A 26,027-nucleotide genomic window follows, 5' to 3' on the forward strand; every position below is an offset into this window, starting at 1 on the left:
TGCGATTACAAGTGTAAGCCACTGCATCTGGCCTAAATTAATAATTCAAGTAAATTTTGAAGTACATTAAAGTAAATGTCATTTAGACTCTGAAGATTGATTATTCCTTTGTTATCTTCAAGTATTCTGAATACCTGAACTAAAATTAAACCAGGAAACCATACATATGTGAATATTTTATTCAATGTTTGTCAGATTTCCAGATAGGTAAGTTTGGAGACTGGTTAATATTAGAATCACAGAAATCATTTCCCTAAATTAAGGATTGAATGTGGACCATTTTTCTAGCAATTTATCATCTTTCTTTTAATTTGGTGTAATTTTCTAAGAGTCTCTGTTAAGTAGTGCCTGATAGTTTTTTCTGTTGAGTTACTGTTCATGATATTCTGTCTTTGCAGAGAGATCAAATAATAGCTTCTCTAGAATCCTGTGATTCTAGGAAATGTTAGGGGCGATTATTTGTAATCTTCTAAAATGCATAATAATTTTGCATCTATAAATGTTCACAAATATTATTTTTCAGGTATAGTTCTGTTTGGGTTTTGCAAATGTGTATGTGTATGTATGTGTGTATGTGTGTGTGTGTGTACACATACATAAATTGTGCCTGACCCTTGAATTGAAATATATGTAGCATTTTGCCCCATGTTATATGAATTAGATTCCAGATTATGTGAATTAGATTGACTAGTATGCTTTCCCTTTTTACTTGCCCTTCTTATATAGTTGTATGGGATTTAGTATCTAATAATTAACCCATTGGCTTGTGCAGTGGCTTGCTCACATTTGTAATCCCAGCACTTAGGGAGGCCATGGTGGGAGGATCACTTAAGCCCAGGATTTTAAGACCAGCCTGGGTACTGTAGTGAGACCCTGTCTCTACAAAAAATAGCAGAATTTGCTCGGTGTCATTAGAACATCCTTGTAGTCCCAGCTGCTTGGGAGGCTGAGGTTGGAGGATTGCTTGTGTCCAGGAGTTCAGGGGTGTAGTGATCTATGATTGTGCCATTGCACTCTAGCCTGAGTGACAGAGTGGGACTCTGCCTCTTTAAAAAACAAAACAGTGAGGCCGGGCACCGTGGCCAATGCCTGTAATCCCAGCACTTTGGGAGGCCGAGGCGGGTAGATCACGAGGTCAAGAGATCGAGACCATCCTGGTCAACATGGTGAAACACCGTCTCTACTAAAAGTACAAAAAATTAGCTGGGCATGGTGGCGCGTGCCTGTAATCCCAGCTACACAGGAGGCTGAGGCAGGAGAATTGTCTGAACCCAGGAGTTGGAGGTTGTGGTGAGCCGAGATCGCGCCATTGCACTCCAGCCTGGGTAATAAGAGCGAAACTCTGTCTCAAAAAAAAAATAAATAAATAAAAAATAAAAAACAAAACAAACACCCAGCTAGACTCTTTGTTGTCTTAATATATTTCAGATACTTTAGTATAGCAATTAGAAAAGTTCTAGATGAGTGATTGCATATGTATGTACCTTTCTTTGATTTAGTGGTCATTTTCTGAATTTTCAAATAATGCAGGCAATTCATAAGTATTTGGAGGTTTCGGTGTATTATTGGGACCTAATATAGGCTAATTTTCTTATTTTCAGTATAGAATTTTACTTAAAATTATGAGCTTCTAAAAATAACTTTTATTATAAAGCTATTTTAATAATGATTTACCATTTCTGTGTCTTTTCTTTATAATTTTGCAGCCTGCCTCATCTGGAGATGATAGAGCCATGTGTTTTACTTGTAGTGTATGCCTTGTTTGTTGGGAACCTACTGATGAACCTTGGTGAGTCTTGATGTTTCTGGGCATAATAGGCTAAGTTGGTCCTGTAAATATGCTTCTAAATTGTACTTTTCTGCTTAAGAATAAGTTTTTGCCTTTTTGCTACCTTTATTTTTGTCATTATCCTGAGAATGAGATAGTCCTATTTACACTCTGTCATACAGTGTCTCTAAGTTTGACTTCCTAAAATTTGTGCATGTGAGAAGTACCAAACAATAGAATCATGCTCTAACTGAAAACCAGAAAGCTATGGTAAAGTGAACTCCAGCATGAGCTTTAGCAGTTGAATCTTGGTCTATTGAGAGCAAATTGTCAATAGGAAATCCATGGAGGAGAGCCTTAAGTATACCTTTCTAATTTTGAAGTAATTTTAAATTGGGACTCTTTGATGTCTCTGAATTTTAGTGCATAAAAATTTAGAACCTGTAAAGATCATGTATTGAAACTTCAATTTTACAAGTAACTATTCTGAAGCCTTACTAATATAAATAATAGTATATTGTTATAGCAGATACTTACATAAGATGGTATACCAGGTACCATTCTGAACACTTTATATATTTTTGACTCATTTAATTCTCATGTTGCCCTGTGAAGTAGGTACTGTTGTAACCTCCATTATATAGGAAGGAACTGAATATACTCCAGTTTAATCTTTACAGTCTCTCCATGAGATAGTAATTACTATCCCATTTTAAAATGAAGAACTAAAATTTGCTGAAGGGCATATGACTAATAAGTGATAGAACCAAGTTTTGGTTTTAGGATATGTTGCTTATTTTGTATTAAAACTATTTTATAGTCTCTGTTAAATCAGCTGATGTACCTGGGGTAAACTTGCTAAAATGTATTGCAGTGTACCTATGGAGTTCAGATTGGAAAATACTGTGTGAAAAATTCAAGTTGCATCTATCTGTAGGCAGAGAGTTGAATACAGTAGTCCTCCTCATTCACAGAGCATACATTCCAGGACCCATTGGATACCTGAACAGCAGCTAGTACTGAACCATACATACACACACACACATGTAAAATATTATGTGTGTGTGTATATACACACACACATATACACGCATATATACACATATATAGTATATACATACACACACATATATAGTGTATAGTATATATATGTATACACACTATATTTTTCCCTATACATCCATAACCTATGATAAAGTATAATTTATAAATAAAACACCAAGAGATTAATAACAATAACTACTAATAAAATTGAACAATTTTAACAATATACTGTAATAAAAGTTCTGTGACTGTGGTGGATCTGTCTTGTGTTTTTCTCTCTCAAAATATCTTATGGTACTGTACTTACCTAATTTGGGACCATGGTTGATCATGAGTAACTGAAACCATAGAGAGTGAAGCTGTGGGCTGAGCACAGTGGCTTACGCCTGTAATTCCAGCACTTTGGGAGGCTGAGGTGGGTGGATCACCTGAAGTCAGGAGTTCAAGACTAGCCTGGCCAATATGGTGAAATCTCATCTCTACTAAAAGTAGAAAAAATTAGCCGGGTGTGGTGGCCTGTGCCTGTAATCCCAGCCACTCGGGAGGCTGAGGCAGGAGAATTGCTTGAATCTGGGAGGCGAAGATTGCAGTGAGCCAAGATTGTGCCATTGTACTACAGCTTGGGCAACAAGAGTTCTGGCCGGGCTTGGTGGCTCATGCCTGTAATCCCAGCATTTTGAGAAGCCAAGGCGGTGGATTACCTGAGGTCAGGCGTTCAAGACCAGCCTGACCAACATGGTGAAACCCCGTCTCAAAAAAAAAAATATATATATATATATATATGTATATATATGTATATATATATATATATATATATATATATATATGCACACACACACACACACACACATATATATATATATATATATATATATATATATATATAAAATAAAGTTTAAAAAAGACTGAAACTGTCTCAAAAAAGAGTGAAGTTGTGGATAACGGGGGACCTATTGTATGAGCAATTTTCAATCTAATTTGAGTTTCTGTTTGGAATTGTCTGTCCCCATAGAAGCCATCTTTATATATGTCTATATATATAAATACACCATTTTAATAAATACATTTTTACTTCACTAGGCCAATCCTTAAAAAGTTATTTAACCTATACCTGAAAAATTACACAATATTATCGGATATTCTTTGTAAATATTTTCTATGGAAGGTTGATTAAAATTTCAAACTTGGGTTGTTCAAAATACATCTTTTCTTGACATGGCCAGGGATTCAGGGATTCTACCTCTTCTCTGCATCAGCATTTGGGATTCCTCAAACACTCGGGAAGTTGATGGGGGTCTCTGAACGCCTTAGGCCAGTCCTCCAAATGAGTAGGAGGGGAAGAGGATTGATGGAGGCTAGGGAGCCCAGGCACCTTCTGAATTCTAAAGGGGGAAAGAAAAATTTGAAAGGGTGAATTGGACTCATATTTTGACTGTGGGAGTTGATAGAATTACTTTGGAGGGAGGTTGAAGTTAAAAACATTAAAAAATGGACCACAAGAACAGAAAATCAAACACCGAATGTTCTCACTCATAGGCAGGTGTTAAACAATGAGAACACATGGACACAGGGAGGGGAGCATCACAAACTGCGGTGTGTGGGAGGAAACTAGGAGAGGGACAGCGGTGGGTGGGGAGTTGGGGAGGGATAACATGGGGAGAAATGTCAGATATAGGTGATGGGTAAGAAGGCAGCAAAGCACATTGCCATGTATGTACCTATGTAACAATCTTGCATGTTCTTCACATGTACCCCAAAACCTAAAACACAATAAAATATATGTTAAAAAAAGAGAGAGAATCTGTAATCAATTATTAAAGAAAAAAAAAGCTACTTTGCTGAAGCAAAGCCTCAGTTCTTATTTAAAAAAAAAAAAAAAAAAAAAGGACCATACCCTAGTACCTGGCAATTCCACTTCTATTTACCTACACTAGGGAGTTAATTGCTCTTGTATGCACAGAAGCATAAAATGGGTAGTTGATGCAGTTAAAAATCGGAATCCGCCGGGTGCAGTGGCTCACGCCTGTAATCCCAGCACTTTGGGAGGCCAAGGTGGGTCGATCATGAGGTCAAGAGACTGAGACCATCCTGGTCAACATGGTGAAACCCCATCTCTACTAAAAATACAGAAAATTAGCTGGGCATGGTGGCGCGTGCCTGTAATCCCAGCTACTCAGGAGGCTGAGGCAGGAGAGTTGCCTGAACCCGGGAGGCAGAGGTTGCGGTGAGCCGAGATCGTGCCATTGCACTCCAGCCTGGGTAACAAGAGCGAAACTCCGTCTCTGTAAAAAAAAAAAAAATGGGAATCCTCTTAAATGCCCATCAGGAGGGGAAAAGCCAAGTAGAATATGATACGTTCGTGTAATAGACTGTGGTCCAGCAGTGAAAGGGAATGAACAGTAAGATCTCTATTAATCACCCTCAATAACTTTTAAATGTCACTGTGTCAAGAAATCTTTTGCATTAATAGAATGATGATTAAATACGTGATAAAATGTGTATGTGTCATGTACAGTGAAACCAAATATTTAAGACCCTGTATTTTCTTAAAAAATTTTTTTTTCCCACACTTCCACATCATATATTTTCTATATGTCCATTTATATATGTAAACGTAAAAATATTTTAGATATTTGTCACTTAAATTTATAATGGCAGTTTCCTGGAGGTGAGATTGGCGATGACTGGGATTCGATTTTAAAATTGACATGGGTCTTCAGCTTTATTTTTTATAGCCATATGTAACTTACATAAATAAAATTTTATTGATAAAACTTAGATGAAAAGGGGTAAACTATGCTAGATTTAGCTGTGAGGGAACCTGGCCCAAATGTCATTTGCTTGGGGATCCACTGTAAAAGCATTTAGGAAAGACATCTGCATTAAAAATTGCTATGGATTTATGTGTATAAGTTGTAGGTGCATTGTAAAAAAAAATACATACTTTTTTAAGAAGTAGCATGTTTTATGTGTAAAGTTGTCTTTCTTTGCCATGGAAATAAAAACAGTGAGTTAAAAACAATGTTTCTTTAAGAAACATTTCTTTTTAAATTTTATTTTACGATTTATTTATTTATTTTTGAGGGGACACAGTCTTACTCTGTTTCCCAGACTGGAGTGTAGTAGCGTGATCTTGGGTCACTGCAACTCCTGCCTCCTTGGTTCAAGAGATTCTTCTGCCTTAGCCTCCTGAGTAGCTGGGACTATAGGCACGTGCTACTATGCCCAGCTAACCTTTGTATTTTTAGTAGAGAGGGGGTTTCCCCATTTTGGCCAGGCTGGTCTGGAATTTCTGACCTCAAGTGATGTGCCCTCCCAAAGTGTTGGTATTACAGGTGTGAGCCACTGCGCCCAGCCTATTTTATTTTTTTACATATGGGGTCTTGCTGTGTTGTTCAGGCTGAAGTTCAGTGGCCATACATAAGTGTGATCATAGCTGACTGCAGCCTCAAATTCCTGGGCTCAAGCAGTCATACTGCCTCAGCCTCAAGCAGTCTCACAGTAACTGAGACTATATGCTTTTGCCATCATGTCTGGCTCGTGGGTTCTTTTTTTGGTAGCAGGATTCTGACATTTCTGATGCTTTATGATTATAGCTAACAAATAAAAATAAGAAATAACCAGAAATAAATATAAAGGAATCATAAAGTTGAGCAGATAGGTGCTAAGTTGATCCTGCTTTCAATATTTGAGATAATTCTTAGTAATTATACCAGTCTTGATCTGAGGTCCTGATATTTTATTTTTATATTTTAATTTAAATTTTTAATTTTTTTATTTTTTAGAGACAGGGTTTTGCTCTGTCATCCAGGCTGGAGTGCAGTGGCATGATCATAGCTCACTGCAACCTGGGACTCCCAGGCTCAAGGGATTCTCCTACCTGTGTTCGACTACAGGCACATGCTACCACACCCAACTAATTATTTTTATTTTTTGTAGTGATAAGGTCTCACCTTTTGCCTAGGCTGGTCTCAATCTCCTGGCCTCAAGGATCCAACCACCATGGCCCCGCGAAATGCTGAGATTATAGGTGTGAGCCACTGTGCCCAGCCTGTGTTTTATATTTCTTAAAGTTGTTATGGTTTTCTAGAAAATGAATTTTACATTTCTTTTTGTTTAGTAAGCATTTAGTTGAAAGAAGTAGTGTATAATTTATGAACTTTACATTTCTAAGGTTCTTAGGAAATAAATTTTATTTAAAAGTTATTTGATTTGGTTCTATAGTGAATATGTAAGGTATATTTCTGTGTTCTTAATATATATTATTTTATTCATACTAGAGATCTCTTTGCTTTCATATCTTTACTAAAACACTTTTTATGTTATGGGTGGCATTTATCGAGTTTCAACTGTATGTTATTTATAGTTGTGTCCTCTGATAGTTATGGAGAATTTTAAATTGAAATATAGTAGTTAATCATTCAAAACTACAGGAAACCAGTATGAGGAAATATACCAGGAGTTTAAACAATTTTGCAGTGTACAATATAGCTAATTATACCATAGGATTAGTTTCTCAGTTTTATCTGCGATTGACTGTATAATCAATAAAAGTGAGTAACAACTGGTATTGTTGAATGTTCGGAATATTGAATGTGTGAATATTGTAAATGATTGAACATGTTAGAGTGATCTTAATAAAATTGAATGATTTGGTTATATTAAATCTTCAATGATGAATACTTTAAAGTTTAGTCAAAAAAATGATGCTGGAGTTCTATTTTAATGTACAAACTATATTGCTTTATTTTTAGTAAACTTTTTTTTTTTTTTAAATCTGTGTAAAGGTCTGAACACGAAAGACATTCCCCAAACTGCCCGTTTGTGAAAGGTGAGCACACACAGAATGTGCCATTGTCAGTCACTCTTGCAACGAGTCCTGCACAGTTTCCTTGTACGGATGGAACTGACAGAATATCTTGCTTTGGGTCGGGGAGCTGCCCTCATTTTCTAGCTGCTGCAACTAAACGAGGAAAGATCTGTATCTGGGATGTTTCTAAACTTATGAAGGTATGTTTGAAATTTGAAGTAACAAATTAGAAATTGAAAAAAAATCAGTTGTAAACTTAGGCTTTTCATTTGTTTAGGTGCACTTAAAGTTTGAAATTAATGCCTATGATCCAGCAATTGTACAACAGCTTATTCTATCAGGAGACCCAAGCTCAGGAGTTGATTCAAGGAGACCAACTTTGGCGTGGCTGGAGGACTCCTCTAGTTGCTCAGATATACCAAAATTGGAAGGAGATAGGTATGTGAGTTTGTTTTAGTAGTATTTAATAGATGTTACATGTTTTCCTAAATTTTATATTATCATAGTTCTAATAATTTAAGAGGAAGAAAAGAAAGTTAATGCAGTTAAGAGATCAGAGAGTAAATGTTTGGTTAGAAATCTGAAACCTGTGATTCTTGAAGAAAAATCTTTGTTCAGAAACACCATAGTTTATAAAATAAACTTAATTTTCTATCACAATCTATGTCAATTGGAAATAATTGCCACATTGTACAATAGATGATGATAAGTCACATTGAAATATCTAAATAATGAAATGAAATTCTATTAGATTTGTAGTTTCACCTTCTACTAAATCTTTTCATAGAGCAGTTGAACTAGATGATTTCAATTTCTCTTTTTTCATTAGCACCTCAAATTATGGCAGTGCTAATGAATAATAATAGTGGAATGACCTGAGGTGAGGCAAGAGGATCTAATTGTTTAAAACAGTGTACCAGTAGTCAGCAGTGAGTTGAGGTACCACAATTATTGCTATAGAAATATTTTGTTAAAATTGTTGTTCTGGATTCTCCTTCACTCAACTTCTCTGAGAGATTCCTGATTTTTGTGGCTTCATCTGATGTAGGTGGGGTGGGAGAGTCAAAGTATCACCCTCCTTCACCCACTTGTTTCCTAAGAACTACTGTGGTTTTGACGCTGAACTGGGCTAGTAAGATTCTGTAGGCAGCCATGTGAAATGGAGCCTATTTAACTGCGATCAGATGTCCTGACAGACTGAGAATATCTGCCATTTCACTTCCAAGGGCTTCTTATGTTACTGATATGTGATGGGTGTTACATTGTAGTCAGTGATTTATCAGTTTACTGCACAACTCCTTTGGTGGGATGTACTTTCATTAAGGAGTAATGTAAAATTTTATTAATGGAAATTATTTAATTAATGGAATTAGTGGAAAATTTACAACACATATGTTACGTCTATCTAGTTCCTCTTGGTAATAAACATGTTGATTAAAGCCTTGTGGGTGTTCTGTTAATATAAATCTCTGTGAAAGCTTAATGGGAAAGCAGCTTAACTATTGTTCAAGTTTCTGACCATATTTTGCCAGTAGGACTAGATTCTAAGCGTGCTTGATTTCTGTGATTTCCTAGAATTTTGTGGAAAAATAATAGAAGGTAATGAAAGTTATGTGTCCTTCCAGAACTTAATTTATTTAGAACTTTGTCTTGAAATTTTGTAATTTGGGGATTAAAAATTGAATCAAAATATACTTCTACGATTACAAATACTCACACACATACAATCACTTCCTCCCAGGTAAAATGTGCGTTTTAGATGAACATGTGTTCAGCATTTCTAGTGGAAATACAATATTATGTGGGTAATGTGCTTGAATTGAGGTAATTGCTGCTTTGAATAAATTTACAATCTAGGGTAGAAGACTGTTTTCTCTGAAGAAAGTCTCAAACAAATGATACAGAAACATTAAGTTGGTGTGGTAGGAGGAAGCTAAAGAGGTGAAACTTCATCCCTAACCTTAAGCCCCCTCTCTGCCCTTCCTCTTCCCAAGAAGTAAGAGCAGTCAGTCGTGTTGGAATTGATAGTGAATATAATGAGCCATACTACCTCTGACTTCATGTAGCACAAGATTCAATATATTGGTTATAAAATACTCTGTGTGGGTTTCATTAGCTTGAAGAATAGTACATTAATTGGAAAAACTAAGCTTATCCAAGAAGTTTAAAGTAATTAGCGATATAGTTTGCTTAGAATAGTTTTTTTTTTTTAAATTTGTTTTTCATATTTACATTGAAGGACTAAGGACTTGTTTTTTGACCACTTTTTTCTTAGAAGACAATATTTGTCTTCTGAATTAAGGAAGAAGGTTTGATAATATATTTAATGTTAATGAATTAAGATTCTAGATGATTCATTTGTCATTTGTATATCAGGTCAAATTGGTAAAAATTTCTTGGATGTAACAAATTGTTTATAGGATTGCTGTAAACCAAGGTACTCATAATATTAGTATTCTAGTTTTCAGAAACACATCCTAACTAAACATTTTTACTTTTTAAAAAACTTTTTTTTTTTTTTTTTTAAATAAAGACAGGGTTTCACCATGTTGGTCAGGCTGGTCTTGAACTCCTGATCTCGTGTTCTGCCTGTCTTGGCCTCCGAGAGTGCTGGGATTACAGATGTGAGCCACTGTGCCCTGCCAGCATTTTTACTTTAACCATAACATTTATTTTGTCTGTTTATTGCTTTGTAAAAGGTTTTGCAAAATGTAGAAGGCTTTAGTAAATATAGTGCCTATTATATAAATAGTGTGTGCTTATTACAGGAAAATGGGAAAATCCAGGAATGGAAATTGATGAAATATAGAGTAGTCATAATTCTACTATGGAATTAAAGTAACATGTGTATTCTAGTTTCTTTTTTAAATGCATATGGTTTTTTTTTCCCCTGAGGCAAAGTCTTACCCTGTCGCCCAGGCTAGGCTGCAGTGGTGTGGTCTTGGCTCACTGCAACCTCAGCTTCCTGGTTCAAGTGATTCTCCTGTCTCAGCCTACCTGAGTAGCTGGGACTACAGGTGCCTGCCACTGTGCCTAGCTATTTTTTGTATTTTTACTAGAGATGGGGCTTCACCATTTTGGCCAGGTTGGTCTCGAACTCCTAACCTGATGATCCACCCACCTTGGCCTTCCAAAGTGCTGGGATTACAGTTGTGAGCCACTACGCCCGGCTGCGTGTCATTGTTTAAAAAGTTTTATTGAAGTGTAATTTTCAAACCATAAAATTCATGTTAAGTGTACAATTTATTTTACCCATATATATATATATATATATATGTAGTTATATATATATATATATATATGTAGTTTTATATATATATATATGTAGTTATATATATATATATATATATATATGTAGTAATATATATATATATATATCATTTTTTTTTTTCATTTTTTGGGAGAGAGTCTCGCTCTGTCACCCATGCTGGAGTGCAGTTGTGTGATCTCGCTCACTATATCCTCTGCCTCCCAGGTTGAATGTTTCTCGTGCCTCAGTCTCCCAAGTAGCTGGGACTACAGGGGTGCGCCACCACGCCTGGGTAAATTTTGTATTTTTAGTAGAGATGGGGGTTTCACTGTGTTGGCCAGGCTGGTCTCAAACTCCTGGCATCACATGGTCTGTCCACCTCAGCCTCCCAAAGTGCTGGGATTATAGGTGTGAGTTACTGCGCCTGGCCTTACCTTATAATTTATGATGCAATCATTTGAGAATATTTTTCTCACAAAATATTTTAGAAGAATGTGATTTTACAAATATATATATATGAAATTTTTTTTTTCTTTCTTTTTTCTTTTTTTGAAACAAGGTCTTGCTCTGTCTCCTGGGCTGGGGTCTAGTGGTGTCATCACGGCTTATTGCAGCCTTTACCTCCTGGGCTCAAGTCATCCTTTCACCTCAGTTTTCTTTTTTTTTTTTTTTTGAGACGGAGTTTCGCTCTTGTTACCCAGGCTGGAGTGCAATGGCGCGATCTCGGCTCACCGCATCCTCTGCCTCCTGGGCTCAGGCAATTCTTCTGCCTCAGCCTCCTAAGTAGCTGGGATTACAGGCATGCGCCACTACGCCCAGCTAGTTTTTTGTATTTTTAGTAGAGACGGGGTTTCACCATGTTGACAGGATGGTCTCGATTTCTCGACCCCGTGATCCACCCGCCTCGGCCTTCCAAAGTGCTGGGATTACAGGCTTGAGCCACCGCGCCCGGCCTCACCTCAGTTTTCTAAGTAGCTGGGACTAAAGGCATGTGCCACCATGCCCAGCTAATTTTTTATTTTTTGTGGAGATGGGGGTCTCACTATGTTTCCCAGGCTGGTCTCAAACTCCTAGGCTCAAACAGTCCTCCCGCCTTGCCCTCCCTAAGTGCTGGGATTACTGGTGAGTCACTGCGCCTGGTCCCTGATTATATTTTTGAAGACCTTCAGAATAAAACATTCTTTGCTAATCTAAGGCTTTTATCAGGCAACCGTCTTTGAAGTATCAAGACACCCGAATTCCTGTAAAATATACTACTACTTGATTTTATTGTTCATCTTAGTACAGCAGGTTAATACTTGGTTGTTTATTTTTCTTAATGTAACAGCTATTGTATACTTAAAACCTATTGTGTTTTCTTGGTTTGGACTTCTTCATTCTTTTTTTTTGAGACGGAGTTTCGCTCTTGTTGCCCAGGCTGGAATGCAATGGCGCGATCTCGGCTCACCACAACATCCGCCTCCTGGGTTCAGGTAATTCTCCTGCCTCAGCCTCCTGAGTAGCTGGGATTACAGGCACACGCCACCATGCCCAGCTAATTTTTAGTATTTTTAGTAGAGACGGGGTTTCACCATGTTGACCAGGATGGTCTCGATCTCTTGACTTCGTGATCCACCCACCTCGGCCTCCCGAAGTCTTGGGATTACAGGCTTGAGCCACCGCGCCCGGCCCCTTCATTCTTAATAAGTCCCAATTATTAATATTTCTTCTTGGGATTTGTTTTTCCACTTACCTTATTTCTCTGAAACCAGTCAATTAGGCTAATTAATTAGCAGCTGATTTTAAATTTTTTTGCATTTTTTTTTGTTGTAAATTACAGCACTAAATTGGTTGATGGCCAGCTGTTAATCACTTGAACAAAGTAAAACAGAGAAACTTTGTCAAAAATATATAAGTGAATTTCCCCCTACCTGCCCCAAAATATTTCAAACATTGCCTTGGAGTATAGTAATATCCTTAAGCATTTTCAATGCAGAATACCAATGTATATTATGCATAAAATAACATTGTAGGCCGGGCGAGGTGGCTCACACCTGTGATCCCAGCACTTTGAGAGGCTAAGGCAGGTGGATTAAGAGGCCAGGAGATAGAGACCATACTGGCTAACATGATAAAACTCTGTCTCTACTAAAAATAGAAAAATCAGCTAGAGGGTGTTTCTCAGGCCTGTAATCTCAGCTACTCAGGAGTCTGAGGCAGGAGAACTGTGTGAACCCAGGAGGCAGAGGTTGCAGTAAGCCAAGATCGTGTCATTATACTACAGCCTAGTGACAGCAAAACTCCATCTGAAAAAAACAAAAACAAAAAACCAGAAAAACATTGTAAATACCTGTCTGTTTAGGATGTAAGTACAATATATTGTTTTTAAAGGGGATCATTGCTTTTTTTTTTTTTGCAGAATGTATCTTTTTATTTCTATAATGAGGTTGTCAGAATTTTAGAAACTGCTGTAGATGTGCTGATTATTAGAGTACAGAGAGCCTAATTATTATATTAGAATGGTTTGTAATTACAACTTTATTTTTGGTGGGCTAACAGTAGAGAGAGTGAGAATAAAGATGGCTACAAACAGGGCTATCACCCTGTTTGAAAGGAAGCTGTCAATTTCTTGGCCATCTTAGTTGAAGACCAAAAGGGAGACTTTGCCTTGTCTTGATGACCCCTTATCTTCTGAGTTGTCAGTTTTCCTGTATGTAAAGGAGTTCTTAGCAGCCTCTCCAAAGCAAATAAAATACAAAACAAAAATAGAATTGCATGTGCATGTTGATTACATAAACATACACACATGCTTATACAACTATTATGTTTGGTTTTAGGCCATCCTGAATTCAGTAATAGAATAGTTCTTAAAGTTTTACTACTACAAGCTGGTGCTTGATTTTATTAGCTGTTTCTGGCTTTTATCTTTTTGTTTGCCCAAACTGTCCTTAGTCACACAGTAGTCTTCAAATCCCTACAAATGTTATCATGGATTCTTAGAGGTTTCCACACCTTATTTCAGTTAGACATTTGTTTAATGATTTAAGAAGATGTATTGTCAGTGTTGTTAATCAGTTACGATATTAAACTATTCTTTATATCTCATTTAAGCCAATTTTAATTGTTTTGTATGTTTGAGATATTTAGTAGTGATTTTAGCACTGTACTTTCAGCCCATGCATAGTGGCTTATGCCTATAGTCCCAGCACTTTGAGAGGTAGAGGCAGGAAGATTGCTTGAGCCCAGAGATTCAAGACCAGCCTGGGCAACATGGTGAGACCCTGTCTCTGCAAAAATTCAGAAAAAGTAGCTGGGCATTGTGTGGCGTATGACTGTGGTCCCACCAACATGGGAGGCTGAGGTGGAAGGAGGCCAGGAGGAGGTCAGGGCTGCAGTAAGCTGTGTTCCTGCCACTGTACTCCAGCCTGGGTGACAGAGCAAGACCCTGTTTTAAAAAAAAACAAAAAACAAAGGCCAACTGTACTTGTTTCTTTGCTTTCTCGTGTGATGTATACTCTTTTTGAAATTCAAATTGTTTATTTTGTCTTTTGATTTAAGTGATGATTTACTGGAGGATTCAGACAGTGAAGAGCATTCCAGATCAGATTCTGTGACAGGTATGTAAAAAGTATTAGATGATTTATTTTAAAAAATTCTTTATACAGTTGCATATACAGCTAACTACCACTTAATTCTGAATTTCTTAGTTAATGCTAACTCTAAATTTTTGCTAGTGTACACAGAAGACTGAAATATTGTGTCAGAGATCTCAGATTAGTAGAATGTACATAGTGTTCCATATTTAAAATGTAAGTGATACCTATTTGAGCCAGAGGAATTAAAGTGGATAGTTACATTAAATCTTTGTCACATATGTCAGAGAATTAAATGTTTTTATTTGCATAATATATTCTGTTAATTAAGGATAGTGTTTAAATTAAAGCTATTTGTATAAGTGAACAGCTTCATTAATACAGTTATTAAATTAGGTTTATAATGAAAATTCTTGTCTGCTGTAGCTAGAAAATACTTCAGTTTTAGAGGGTAGTAGTCATGTTATGTGAAGTGACATCATCCCCAGATTATGGAAAATTCTAGATAAATCTGCCAGTGAGCATGTAGAAGAGATCGTGAGTGAAATAGTGTAATATGGTCTAAACAGTGCTTTGAGTATACCTTAAAAGTGTTTAGTTTTTCATGAATCTCAGTTGCTTATTGCTCTACTTGGTCAGCTTTCAAACCTTCATGGAATCACCTTGAGTTCATTTTTTTTTTGAGACAGAGTTTCGCTTTTTTGCCCAGGCTAGAGTACAGTGGTGTGATTGTGGCTCGCTGCAACCTCTGCCTCCTGGGTTCAAGTGATTCTCCTGCCTCAGCCTCCCCAGTAGCTGGGATTACAGGCACATGCCACCACGCCTGGCTAATTTTGTATTTTTAATAGACACGGGGTTTCACCATGTTGGCCAGGCTGGTCTCGAACTCCTGACCTCAGGTGATCCACCAGCCGTGACCTGCCAAAGTTCTGGGAATACACGCATGAGCCACTGCCATCACGTCTGGCATAACATATAGTGTTCTTTATGTTATTGTTGCTAATGATGTTGCTGCCTGACTATAAGAAGTTTGTGCCATTGAGAAAGAGGTCAGTTGAAAGAATTTTCAATTTAGTGTCAAGAGATTATACTTGATTAGGGAGTTTACTGACATCTGTTGTAAGATTTTCTTTCCTTTTTTTCTGTTTTCTGGAAACGGGGTTTTACTATGTTGCTGAGGCTGGTCTTGAATTCCCGAGCCTCAAGGATCCTTCTACCTCAGCTTCCCAAATAGCTGGGATTACAGGCATGCACCACAATGCCCAGCTTTGTGATTATATCACAGGTTAAGTGGTTGAGAAACTCAGTATTGTGTTTCATTGTATATACTGAGCTCTGAGACTGTACTGTTTTTGAGGAATAGTTTAAAGAGGGCACAGTAGAAAAAAGGTCAATAAGAGATAATGTAGTTGTGTGACTTTCGATGAACTGAAAATTAGCAGATAATACAGAAGACACGTAATGTTTCATGTAACAATGATACAATTTTTAAAATTTCTGTTCCTAGTTATTTTTTTCTAAACTTAGGTTAGAATTATATTCTCTGACAATCCACTGATAATAAGCAGATAGGGTGAGAGAGAGGAAATGGTGCTTATAACTCCTTCAGAGTAGTGAAAGAAAGGAAATGGAGATTACAGTCATTTTTTAATGGATATTCTGCATAGTGCATAAATGACAGAGGCATAAGTAATATTCTCTCTTTGGTTTAGAATTCAAGTGCAGAAATTTTATTACTTTCATATTAACTTAAAGTTATGAATAAATAATATTTCTTTAACTCTTTAATTGCCTTCTTTGAAAAATGGTTTTTCTCAGTAATTGCCAAGATAATGTATTTTGAATTGAAAATACTTTTTTTTTTTTGGAGACAGTCTTACTCTGTTGCCCAGGCTAGAGGTGATAACCAGTTCACTGCAACCTCTGTCTCCCAGGTTCAAGTAATTCTCATCCTCAGCCTCTCGAGTAGCTGGGACTATAAACACATGCCACCACACCTGGCTAATTTTTTTTTTTTTTTTTTTTTTTTGAGTGCCACCCTGCCTGATTTTGTTTTTTTTTTTGAAATGGAGTTTTGCTCTTGTTGCCCAGGCTGGAGTGCAGTGGCACAATCTCGGCTCACTGCAACCTCCACATCCCAGGTACAAGCGATTCCCCTTCCTCAGCTTCCCGAGTAGCTGAAATTACAGGCATGTGCCACCACACCTGGCTAGTTTTTTATTTTTAGTAAAGACAGGGTTTCTCCATGTTGGTCAGGCTGTTCTCACCTGACCTCAGGTAATCTGCCTGCCTCAGCCTCCCAAAGTGCTGGGATTACATGCGTGAGCCACTGTGATCTGCCTCTAATTTTTTTGTATTTTTAGTAGAGACAAGTTTTGCCGTGTTGCCCAGGCTGGTCTTGAACTCCTGAGCTCGGGTAATTTGCCCGCCCCAACCTCCCAAAGTGCTACGATTACAACCTTCCAAAGTGAGCCACCATGCCTAGCTTGAGTTAAAAATAATTTTGAGTCCCTTGAATACCTTAAGGGTTTTTCTGAGTAGGTTCATCTTAGATTTGATTATGTTTAAGAAAAAAAAAAAAGGGAAAGAAAAAAACAGCTTGGTATCTATGGGGAATTGGTTCCCGGGACCCTCTCTAGATACCAAAATCCAGTTATGCTCACTTCCCTTGTATAAAATGGTGTAGTTTTTGCTTATAACTTATGCACATCTGCATATTCCTGTATACTTTAGATGGTCTCTAGATTACTTATTATACCTAATACAATCTAAATATTGAGTAAAAAGTCATTGTACTCTGTTGTTTAATGACAAAAAAGTTTGTACATGTTTAGTAGAGAAGCACTCATCCTCTTTTTTTTTTGAGATGGAGTCTTGAACAGTTGCCGAGGCTGTAGTGCAGTGGCACGATCTTGGCTCACTGCAATCTCTGCCTTTTGGGTTCAAGCAATTTTCCTGCCTCAGCCTCCCAGGTAGCTGGGACTACAGTGTGCACCACCATGCCCAGCTACTTTTTTTTTGTATTTTCAGTAGAGACCAGGTTTCATCATGTTGGCCAGGATGATCTCCATTTCCTGACCTCGTGATCCACCTGCCTCAGCCTTCCAAAGCGCTGGGATTACAGGCGTGAGCCACCAAGCCCAGCTGCACCCATCCATTTAAAAAAAAATGTTTTCCATCTGCAGTTAGTTGAATCCATGAATGTAGAACCTGTGAATATGGAGGACTGACTCTGACTGTACTTTAAATTTTTTTAGGCTGGGTGTGGTGGCTCATGCCTGTAATCCCAGCACTTTAGGAGGCCGAGGTGGGTGGATCACTTGAGGTCAGGAGTTTGAGACCAGCCTGGACAACATGGTGAAGCCACGACTTGACTAAAAATATAAAAATTAGCTGGGTGTGGTGGCGTGTGCCTATAATCCCAGCTGCTTGGGAGGCTAAGGCACTAGAATCGCTTGAACCTGGGATACGGAGATTGTGGTGAGCCAAAATTGCACCACTGCACTACAATCTAGGTGATTGGGCAAGACTGTTTCAAAAACAAATAATTGAATAAAATTTTTAACTTATATATTCATAATGTACTGACTGGATGAGAAGAAAAAAATTAATGAAAACATTAAACCACAGGTTTTTATTAATATTTATAAGGTTATATCTAATGAATATTGTTCCTTTTCAAAGGGCATACGTCACAGAAGGAAGCCATGGAAGTAAGCCTTGATATAACAGCACTCAGCATTCTCCAACAGCCAGAAAAACTTCAGTGGGAGATTGTTGCAAATGTGCTTGAAGATACTGTTAAGGATCTTGAAGAACTTGGGGCAAATCCTTGTTTAACAAACTGTAAGAGTGAAAAGACAAAGGAAAAGCACCAGGAACAACACAACATTCCTTTTCCGTGTTTATTAGCTGGAGGTTTATTAACATATAAATCTCCTGCTACCTCACCCATTAGTAGTAATTCTCACAGGTCACTGGATGGTTTAAGCAGAACTCAGGGTGAAAGTATATCAGAACAAGGGTCAACTGACAATGAATCCTGCACTAATTCAGAACTAAATTCTCCTTTGGTAAGGAGGACTTTACCGGTTTTGCTTCTTTATAGCATCAAGGAATCTGATGAGAAAGCAGGAAAGATCTTTTCACAGATGAACAATATTATGAGTAAAAGTTTGCATGATGATGGTTTTACAGTTCCACAAATTATTGAAATGGAGCTGGATAGTCAGGAGCAGTTGTTACTGCAGGATCCTCCTGTGACTTATATACAGCAGTTTGCAGATGCAGCAGCCAACCTTACCTCTCCGGATTCTGAGAAGTGGAACTCTGTGTTTCCCAAACCTGGGACTTTGGTTCAGTGCTTGAGGCTGCCAAAGTTTGCAGAGGAGGAGAATCTTTGTATAGACTCAATAACTCCTTGTGCTGATGGAATTCATTTGTTGGTAGGGCTGCGGACATGCCCTGTTGAATCCTTGAGTGCAATAAATCAAGTAGAGGCCTTGAATAATTTAAATAAATTAAACTCTGCACTATGTAATAGACGGAAAGGTGAGCTGGAATCAAATCTTGCTGTAGTGAATGGTGCAAATATTAGTGTAATCCAACATGAATCACCAGCAGATGTACAGACTCCTTTGATAATTCAGCCTGAGCAGAGGAATGTTAGTGGTGGATATTTAGTACTTTATAAAATGAATTATGCCACTCGGATAGTGACTTTAGAAGAGGAGCCAATAAAAATACAACATATCAAAGATCCCCAGGACACAATTACCTCGCTCATTTTGCTTCCACCAGATATATTGGATAATCGAGAGGATGACTGTGAGGAACCTATTGAGGACATGCAGTTAACCTCAAAGAATGGCTTTGAGAGAGAAAAAACATCTGACATTTCTACTCTTGGACACCTGGTAATAACCACTCAGGGAGGATATGTTAAAATACTAGATCTTTCAAACTTTGAAATTTTGGCCAAAGTGGAGCCTCCCAAAAAGGAGGGCACTGAGGAACAGGACACATTTGTTTCTGTGATTTACTGCTCTGGCACAGACAGGCTGTGTGCATGCACCAAAGGTAAGTTCTACAAATCTTATCAAATTATGTACATATGGCATTTGTTTATGTGCATACCTAATACGAATTTTAGATTAAAATAGATGGAGAAAAAATAATTTTTTCATAATTAAGTGGTAAATCCTTCTGTTTAAACTGTTCTTAAAACTTTTTCTACTGCCCTAGGTAAGGATTCTGACTGTAAATAAGTTAATACGTCTCTTAGCTAGTATTGTCTTATTTAACCTCAAGAAAATAATGTGCTTTTATTTCAGTGAGTCCTTGACTCTACATCTGCTCAAATTGATGACTTTGGGCAAGTTACGTTAAATTCATTAAACCTTTGTTTATTTCTTTATAAACTAGAATAAGAAAGTCTATTTCCTAGGGTTATTAGAATGAAATAATGTATGTAAAGTTTCTGGCACCATTATTTGTCCTTATTTCCTTCTGAAATAAAAATATTTGGGAAACAATTTTTAGTTTTGCCAAATACTTTTTTTGGTCTGATGTATTTCTGATCTTTGGCTCATGGTGAGTCAGTTTCACAAACCTCGAAGCACTGTATAGAATAAGATAGTGTGCAATTATTTTTTTCCCTTCCCTTTCCCTTTCTCCTTTGCCTTCCCCTTCCCCTTTTCTTCCCCTTTCTCCCCCTTTCTTTCCTCATTTCCTTTCCACTTTCTCCCCTCCTCCTCCCTTCCCTCCCCTCCTCACCCACTCCCTCCCCTCCTTTTTTCTTCCTTTCCCTTTCCCTTTCCTTTTCTTTTTCCTTTTTCTTCCCCTTTTTTCTTTTTCTTTTGAGATGGCGTTTCGCTCTTGTTGCCCAAGTTGCAGTGCAATGGTGTGATCTCTGCTCACTGCAACCTCTGCCTCCCAGGTTCAAGTGATTCTCCTGTGTCAGCCTCCTGAGTAGCTGGGATTACAGGTGCACACCACCGGACCTGGCTAATTTGTGTGTGTGTGTGTGTGTGTGTGTGTGTGTGTGTGTGTGTGTAATTTTTTTTTTTTTTAGACAGAGTCTTGCTCTGTCACCAGGCCGGAGTGCAGTGGCACCATCTCAGCTCACTGCAACCTCTGCCTCCTGGGTTCAAGTGATTCTTCTGCTTTAGCCTCCCGAGTAGCTGGGACTACAGGCATGCACCACTATACCCGGCTAATTTTTGTATTTTTAGTAGAGACAGGATTTTACCATATTGGCCAGGATGGTCTCCATCTCTTGACCTCGTGATCTGCCCACTTGAGCCTCCCAAAGTGCTGGGATTACAGGGGTGAGCCACCGTGCCCGGCCCAATTTGTTGTATTTTTAGTAGAAATGGAGTTTCACCATGTTAGTCAGGCTGGTCTCAAACTCCTGACCTCAGGTGATTCACTCACCTAAGCCTCCTAAAGTGCTAGGATTACAGTTACGAGCCACCGCACCCAGCTCTTTCTTTTCTTCTCTTCTTGGGATCTCACTGTGTTGCCCAGGCTGGAGTGCAGTGGTATGATCTCAGCTCATTGTAGTCTCAGCCTCCCAGGCTCAAGTGGTCCTCTCACCTCAGCCTCTTGAATACCTGGGACTATAGACACACACTGTCACCTTCAGCTAATTTTTTTTTTTCTGTGTGTATGTGTGTGTGTGTATATATATATATATATATACACACACACACACACACACACACACATATATATACATGTATATATACATATATGTGTGTGTGTGTATATATGTGTGTGTGTGTGTGTGTGTGTGTGTATACACACATATATATTTGTAGAAATGGGGTTTTGCCATTGTTGCTCAGGCTGGTCTCAAACTCCTGAGTTTAATCTGTTTGCTTCGGCCTCCCAAAGTGCTGGGATTACAGGCATGTGCCATTTTGCCTGGCCTGTTTTTTTCTTTACATACATTTTAAGTTAGGGAGTTAAAGTAGTGTTTGAAAAGGATTACTGACAATATCAGGCAAAATGAAGAGTTCTATTGATTGTCTAGTAGGAATTTAGGACTAGGAGACAGTTGAAGCCTAAGTGACTATAACCAAGATATGGCAGAAGAATAAGGATTTGAGCAGAGTTACGCATACATCTCACCTGTGGTTCTGATAGTAATTAGACTGTTTTTCCTCTCTTTAAATAGATTTCAAGAGTTTAGCCAAGGAAGGTAATGGGTTATTGCCTTCTTTGGACTATATGTAGTTAAATTTATTTTTATTATTTTTTAGACAGAGTCTCTCCCTATCACCCAGGCTGGAGTGCAGTGGCACAATTTTGGCTCACTGTAGCCTCTGCCTCCCAGGTCAAGTGATTCTCCTGCCTTTGCCTCCTGAGTAGCTAGGACCACAGGTGTGGGCCACCACATTTGGCTAATTTTTGTATTTTTAGTAGAGATGAGGTTTTACCATGTTGGCCAGTCTGGTCTCAAACTGCTGACCTCAAGTGATTGCCTGCCTTGGCCCAGAGTGATGGGATTACTGGTGTGAGCCACTACTCCTGGCCAATGTCAAGTGAAATTATAATGGAAAAAATCTTCAAATATCGTAAAAATCCAACTAATTAAAAAAATGAGGCCGGGTGTGGTGGCTCAAGCCTGTAATCCCAGCACTTTGGGAGGCTGAGGCGGGCAGATCACGAGGTCAAGAGATCGAGACCATCCTGGCCAACATGGTGAAACCCCATCTCTACTAAAAATACAAAAATTAGCTGGGCATGGGTATGTCTGTAGTCCCAGCTACTCGGGAGGCTGAGGCAGGAGAATTCCTTGAACCCGGGAGGCGGAGGTTGCAGTGAGCCAAGATTGTGCCATTGCACTCTAGCCTAGCACCTGACGACAGAGTGAGACTCTGTCTCAAAAATAAAAAAGCAGTTTAGTCTAATAACTTTAGACTAATAAAACTTTGAATAATTGCATATAATTGAGAATTTTAGATCAACCGTTAAAATTCTATGTGGTATCAGAGATAATTTGAATTTTTCTTATATGTGCCAGTTCATTGTTGTAAGAACTTAATCTGTATTCATTTAGTCATCACACCAACTTTAATGTACTATTATTGTCTCCATTTTGCAGATAAAGATACTGAAGGAAAGAGAGGTTAAGTAACTTGTCTCAGTCACATTGCTGATAAATGGCAAAGCCAGCATTCAAACCTGGGAGTCTTTCATCAGAACACTTTAAACAGCATTATACTGCCATAAGAAAAGATGAAGACTCTTAAACTGAATTCTTTTTTTTTGTTTGTTTTTGTTTTTGTTTTGTTTTGTTTTTTTTTTTTGAGACGGAGTTTCTCTCTTGTTACCCAGGCTGGAGTGCAATGGCGCGATCTCGGCTCACTGCAACCTCCGCCTCCTGGGCTCAGGCAATTCTCCTGCCTCAGCCTCCTATGTAGCTGGGATTACAGGCACGCACCACCACGCCCAGCTAGTTTTTGTATTTTTTAGTAGAGACGGGGTTTCACTATGTTGACCAGGATGGTCTCGATCTCTCGACCTCGTGATCCACCCGCCTCAGCCTCCCAAAGTGCTGGGATTACAGGCTTGAGCCACCGCGCCCGGCCTTAAACTGAATTCTTTGCATTCCTTTAATCTGAAAGATTTAAAAATTGAAAAAAAAAAAAAATTTTTTTTTTTGAGATGGAGTCTCGTTCAGTTACCAGGCTGGAGTGCAGTGGCATGATCTCGGCTCACTGCAACCTCCGCCCCCAGGGTTCAAGTGATTCTCTTGCCTCAGCCTCCAGAGTAGCTAGGACTACAGACGCATGCCACCATGCCCAGCTAATTTTTTGTATTTTTAGTAGAGATGGAGTTTCACCATGTTGGCCAGGATGGTCTCGATCTCCTGACCTCATGATTCACCCACCTTGGCCTCCCAAAGTGCTGGGATTACAGGCATGAGCCACCATGCCTGGCTAAAAAATTGAAAATTATTTAACTGGCTGTAGATCATCCAAAATGAAGCTGGACTTGGAACCTAGGTGCTGTGGCCTCCCAGGGCACATCTTTTTAAGACACTACTACTTTTCCAGAAATGCAATAAGGTTTTTAATGCTTTAAATTATTTGATGAGATATGCCTTAGGTAACTCAGAAAAGAAATAGTATTTATGCCTTAAATATTTAAGTATTAATACTTTAAGCATTTATTTATTTATTTATTTATTTTTATTATTATTATTTTTTTTGAAACGGAGTTTCGCTCTTGTTACCCAGGCTGGAGTGCAATGGCGCGATCTCGGCTCACCGCAACCTCCACCTCCTGGGTTCAGGCAATTCTCCTGCCTCAGCCTCCTGAGTAGCTTGGATTACAGGCATATGCCACCATGCCCAGCTACTTTTTTTGTATTTTTAGTAGAGACGGGGTTTCACCATGTTGACCAGGATGGTCTCGATCTCTTGACCTTGTGATCCACCCGCCTCGGCCTCCCAAAGTGCTGGGATTACAGGCTTGAGCCACCGCGCCCGGCCTTACTTTAAGCATTTAAATAAAAGTATCGGCCAAGTGCGATAGCCAGGCCTGGTGGTGCTGCCTACTCGGGAGGCTACTCAGCTACTCGGGAGGCTACTCAGCTACTCGGGAGGCTGAGACAGGAGAATCGCTTGAACCCAGGAGGAGAAGGTTGCAGTGAGCTAAGATTGTGCCACTTTACTCTAGCCTGGGCAACAGAGCAATACTTTGTCTCAACAACAACAGCAACAACAACAACAACAAAAAGTATTTAAAATAGATGGTTGTTTTCTTGGAGTTTGTACAGTCTGAAATTCCTAGAACATGATCTCATGTGATAGGGAATTTACCCAGATGAAAGACAAGAAAAACCTGAGAAGTTACTTGTATTCAAAATGATCTCCCAATTCTTCAGGTGCATTTGAAAAGATAGTAACAAAGGGGAAAGAAAAGTTGATGTCTTAAAATATAGGTACATGTATGATTTTTAAAAAGCATCTCAAGACTGAATCAAATGGACATGACTCTGTCTTCTGAGTATATTTAGATAACACAGAAATGTTTTTCTTATGGAGAATCAAGTCTTTTCATAAAAATAAATCTATAGTTAATATGCATTTTAAGTTAATTTTATATAGGATTAATAATATATTAAATGTAGATTTATTAAACTATCTTTGATCATTCAGGAATAGAATATATACACTACATATGTGAAATTTTGTAAAAGGCATAAAATAAAGTATGAATTTCTTTATATAAAGTCTAGAGTTTAAAGTGAAAGATAAATTAGTATTCTGCTTGGTGCAAATGCATTTAAAATCAATAGGAAAGACTTAAATGAGAAAATAAGACTAAGATGCATTAGTGCAATAAGGGTGCAGTATGATACCTGACAAATATGTTAATGCTTAAAAAATAAAAGTTTTTTAAAAGGCTGCAGTTAATAGGGAACATACATGAAATATGACAATACTGAATATAAAGTCGACCCCAACAACATAAAGCCTATATACCTGTACTGATACTCAGAGCAGGATAATAAGAAGTTGAGGCATAATTGATTTGAAAGTCTTTAGTAATCTCACTGTTTGGGGTTATTGGACTGTATGGTCACATCCTTGTTTTGGTACTTGTTTTGGGTGGAAAAGCATTTCTTTAGTCTTCTGTTCTGGTTTTCTAAGAGTTTCCAATAGGAATGAGTGTTACATTTTATCAAATACTTGTTTGTATCCATGGAGATCATTTGGTTGTTCTTTATGGTTCAATATGGTGAAATATATTTACTGACTTTTGGATATTAAATCAACTGCATTCCTGGGATAAAATCCACTTAGTTATAATGCATTATCTTATATGTTGTTGGATACAATTTGCTAAAATTTTGTTCATAACTTTTGCATATTGTTCATCAGGGACATTACATGTTCCTTGTAATCTTTATTAGTTTTTGCTTTTTGTAATCTTTATCTTGTTTTGGTATCAGAGTAATGCTTGCCTGATAGAATGAGTTGGGAAGTATTCTCTCTTCAGTTTTGGGGTGAAGTTTGTGTAGAATTGGTTTTATTTTTCCTTAAGTGTTTGATAGAATTTGCCAGTGAAGCCTTTTGGGCCTAGAGAATTTTTTGAGTAGAAAGATTTTGAATGTACAAATTCAGTTATGTTTATAGAGAATTACTGAGTTTTTTTTTTTTTTATTCTTTATTGAGCTCTGATAGTCTTTTTGTCAATTTTTCGGTTATCAAATTTTAGTATAAATAATTTAATAATATTCCTCACAATCCTTTTGTTTTATTTTATTTTATTATTATTTTTTTAAAGTTTGTTTTGAGACAGAGTCTCTGTCCCCCAGGCTGGAGTGCAGTGGCGCTATTTCAGCTCACTGCAACCTCTGCCTTCTGGGTTCAAGTGATTCTCTCGACTCAGCCTCCCAAGTAGCTGGGACTACAGGTGCACCACCATCCTCTCTTTTTGTTTTTCCTCATCAGTCTGTCTAGAGGTTTATTTGGTTGCTTTTTTTTTTTTCTTCAAAACAACCAGTTCCTGATTTAAATGACATTTTTAAAATTTTTCTGTTTTCCCTTTTACTGGATTTCGATT

The 26,027-nt window shown here is 37.9% G+C and overlaps 1 protein-coding gene across 12 annotated transcripts in view; it reads left to right on the forward strand.

Annotated features, from left to right (window-relative positions):
* Positions 1 to 26,027, forward strand: part of BIRC6 (baculoviral IAP repeat containing 6) — a 267,531-nt gene that overhangs the window by 44,958 nt on the left and 196,546 nt on the right. For all 12 annotated transcript variants that reach the window (XR_012516772.1, XM_039475342.2, XM_039475325.2 and 9 more), the window contains exons 6-10: positions 1,707 to 1,789; positions 7,600 to 7,822; positions 7,900 to 8,060; positions 14,410 to 14,468; positions 18,129 to 19,523. Coding sequence is in view for 11 of the 12 variants with exons in the window: in XM_039475342.2 (XP_039331276.2) it covers positions 1,707 to 1,789; positions 7,600 to 7,822; positions 7,900 to 8,060; positions 14,410 to 14,468; positions 18,129 to 19,523 (1,921 nt within the window). In the remaining variant the exon portion in view is untranslated. The remainder of the gene's footprint in view (positions 1 to 1,706; positions 1,790 to 7,599; positions 7,823 to 7,899; positions 8,061 to 14,409; positions 14,469 to 18,128; positions 19,524 to 26,027) is intronic.

The sequence above is a fragment of the Saimiri boliviensis genome, chromosome 1 (genome assembly GCF_048565385.1).
Source record: "Saimiri boliviensis isolate mSaiBol1 chromosome 1, mSaiBol1.pri, whole genome shotgun sequence".
Lineage (NCBI taxonomy): Eukaryota > Metazoa > Chordata > Mammalia > Primates > Cebidae > Saimiri > Saimiri boliviensis.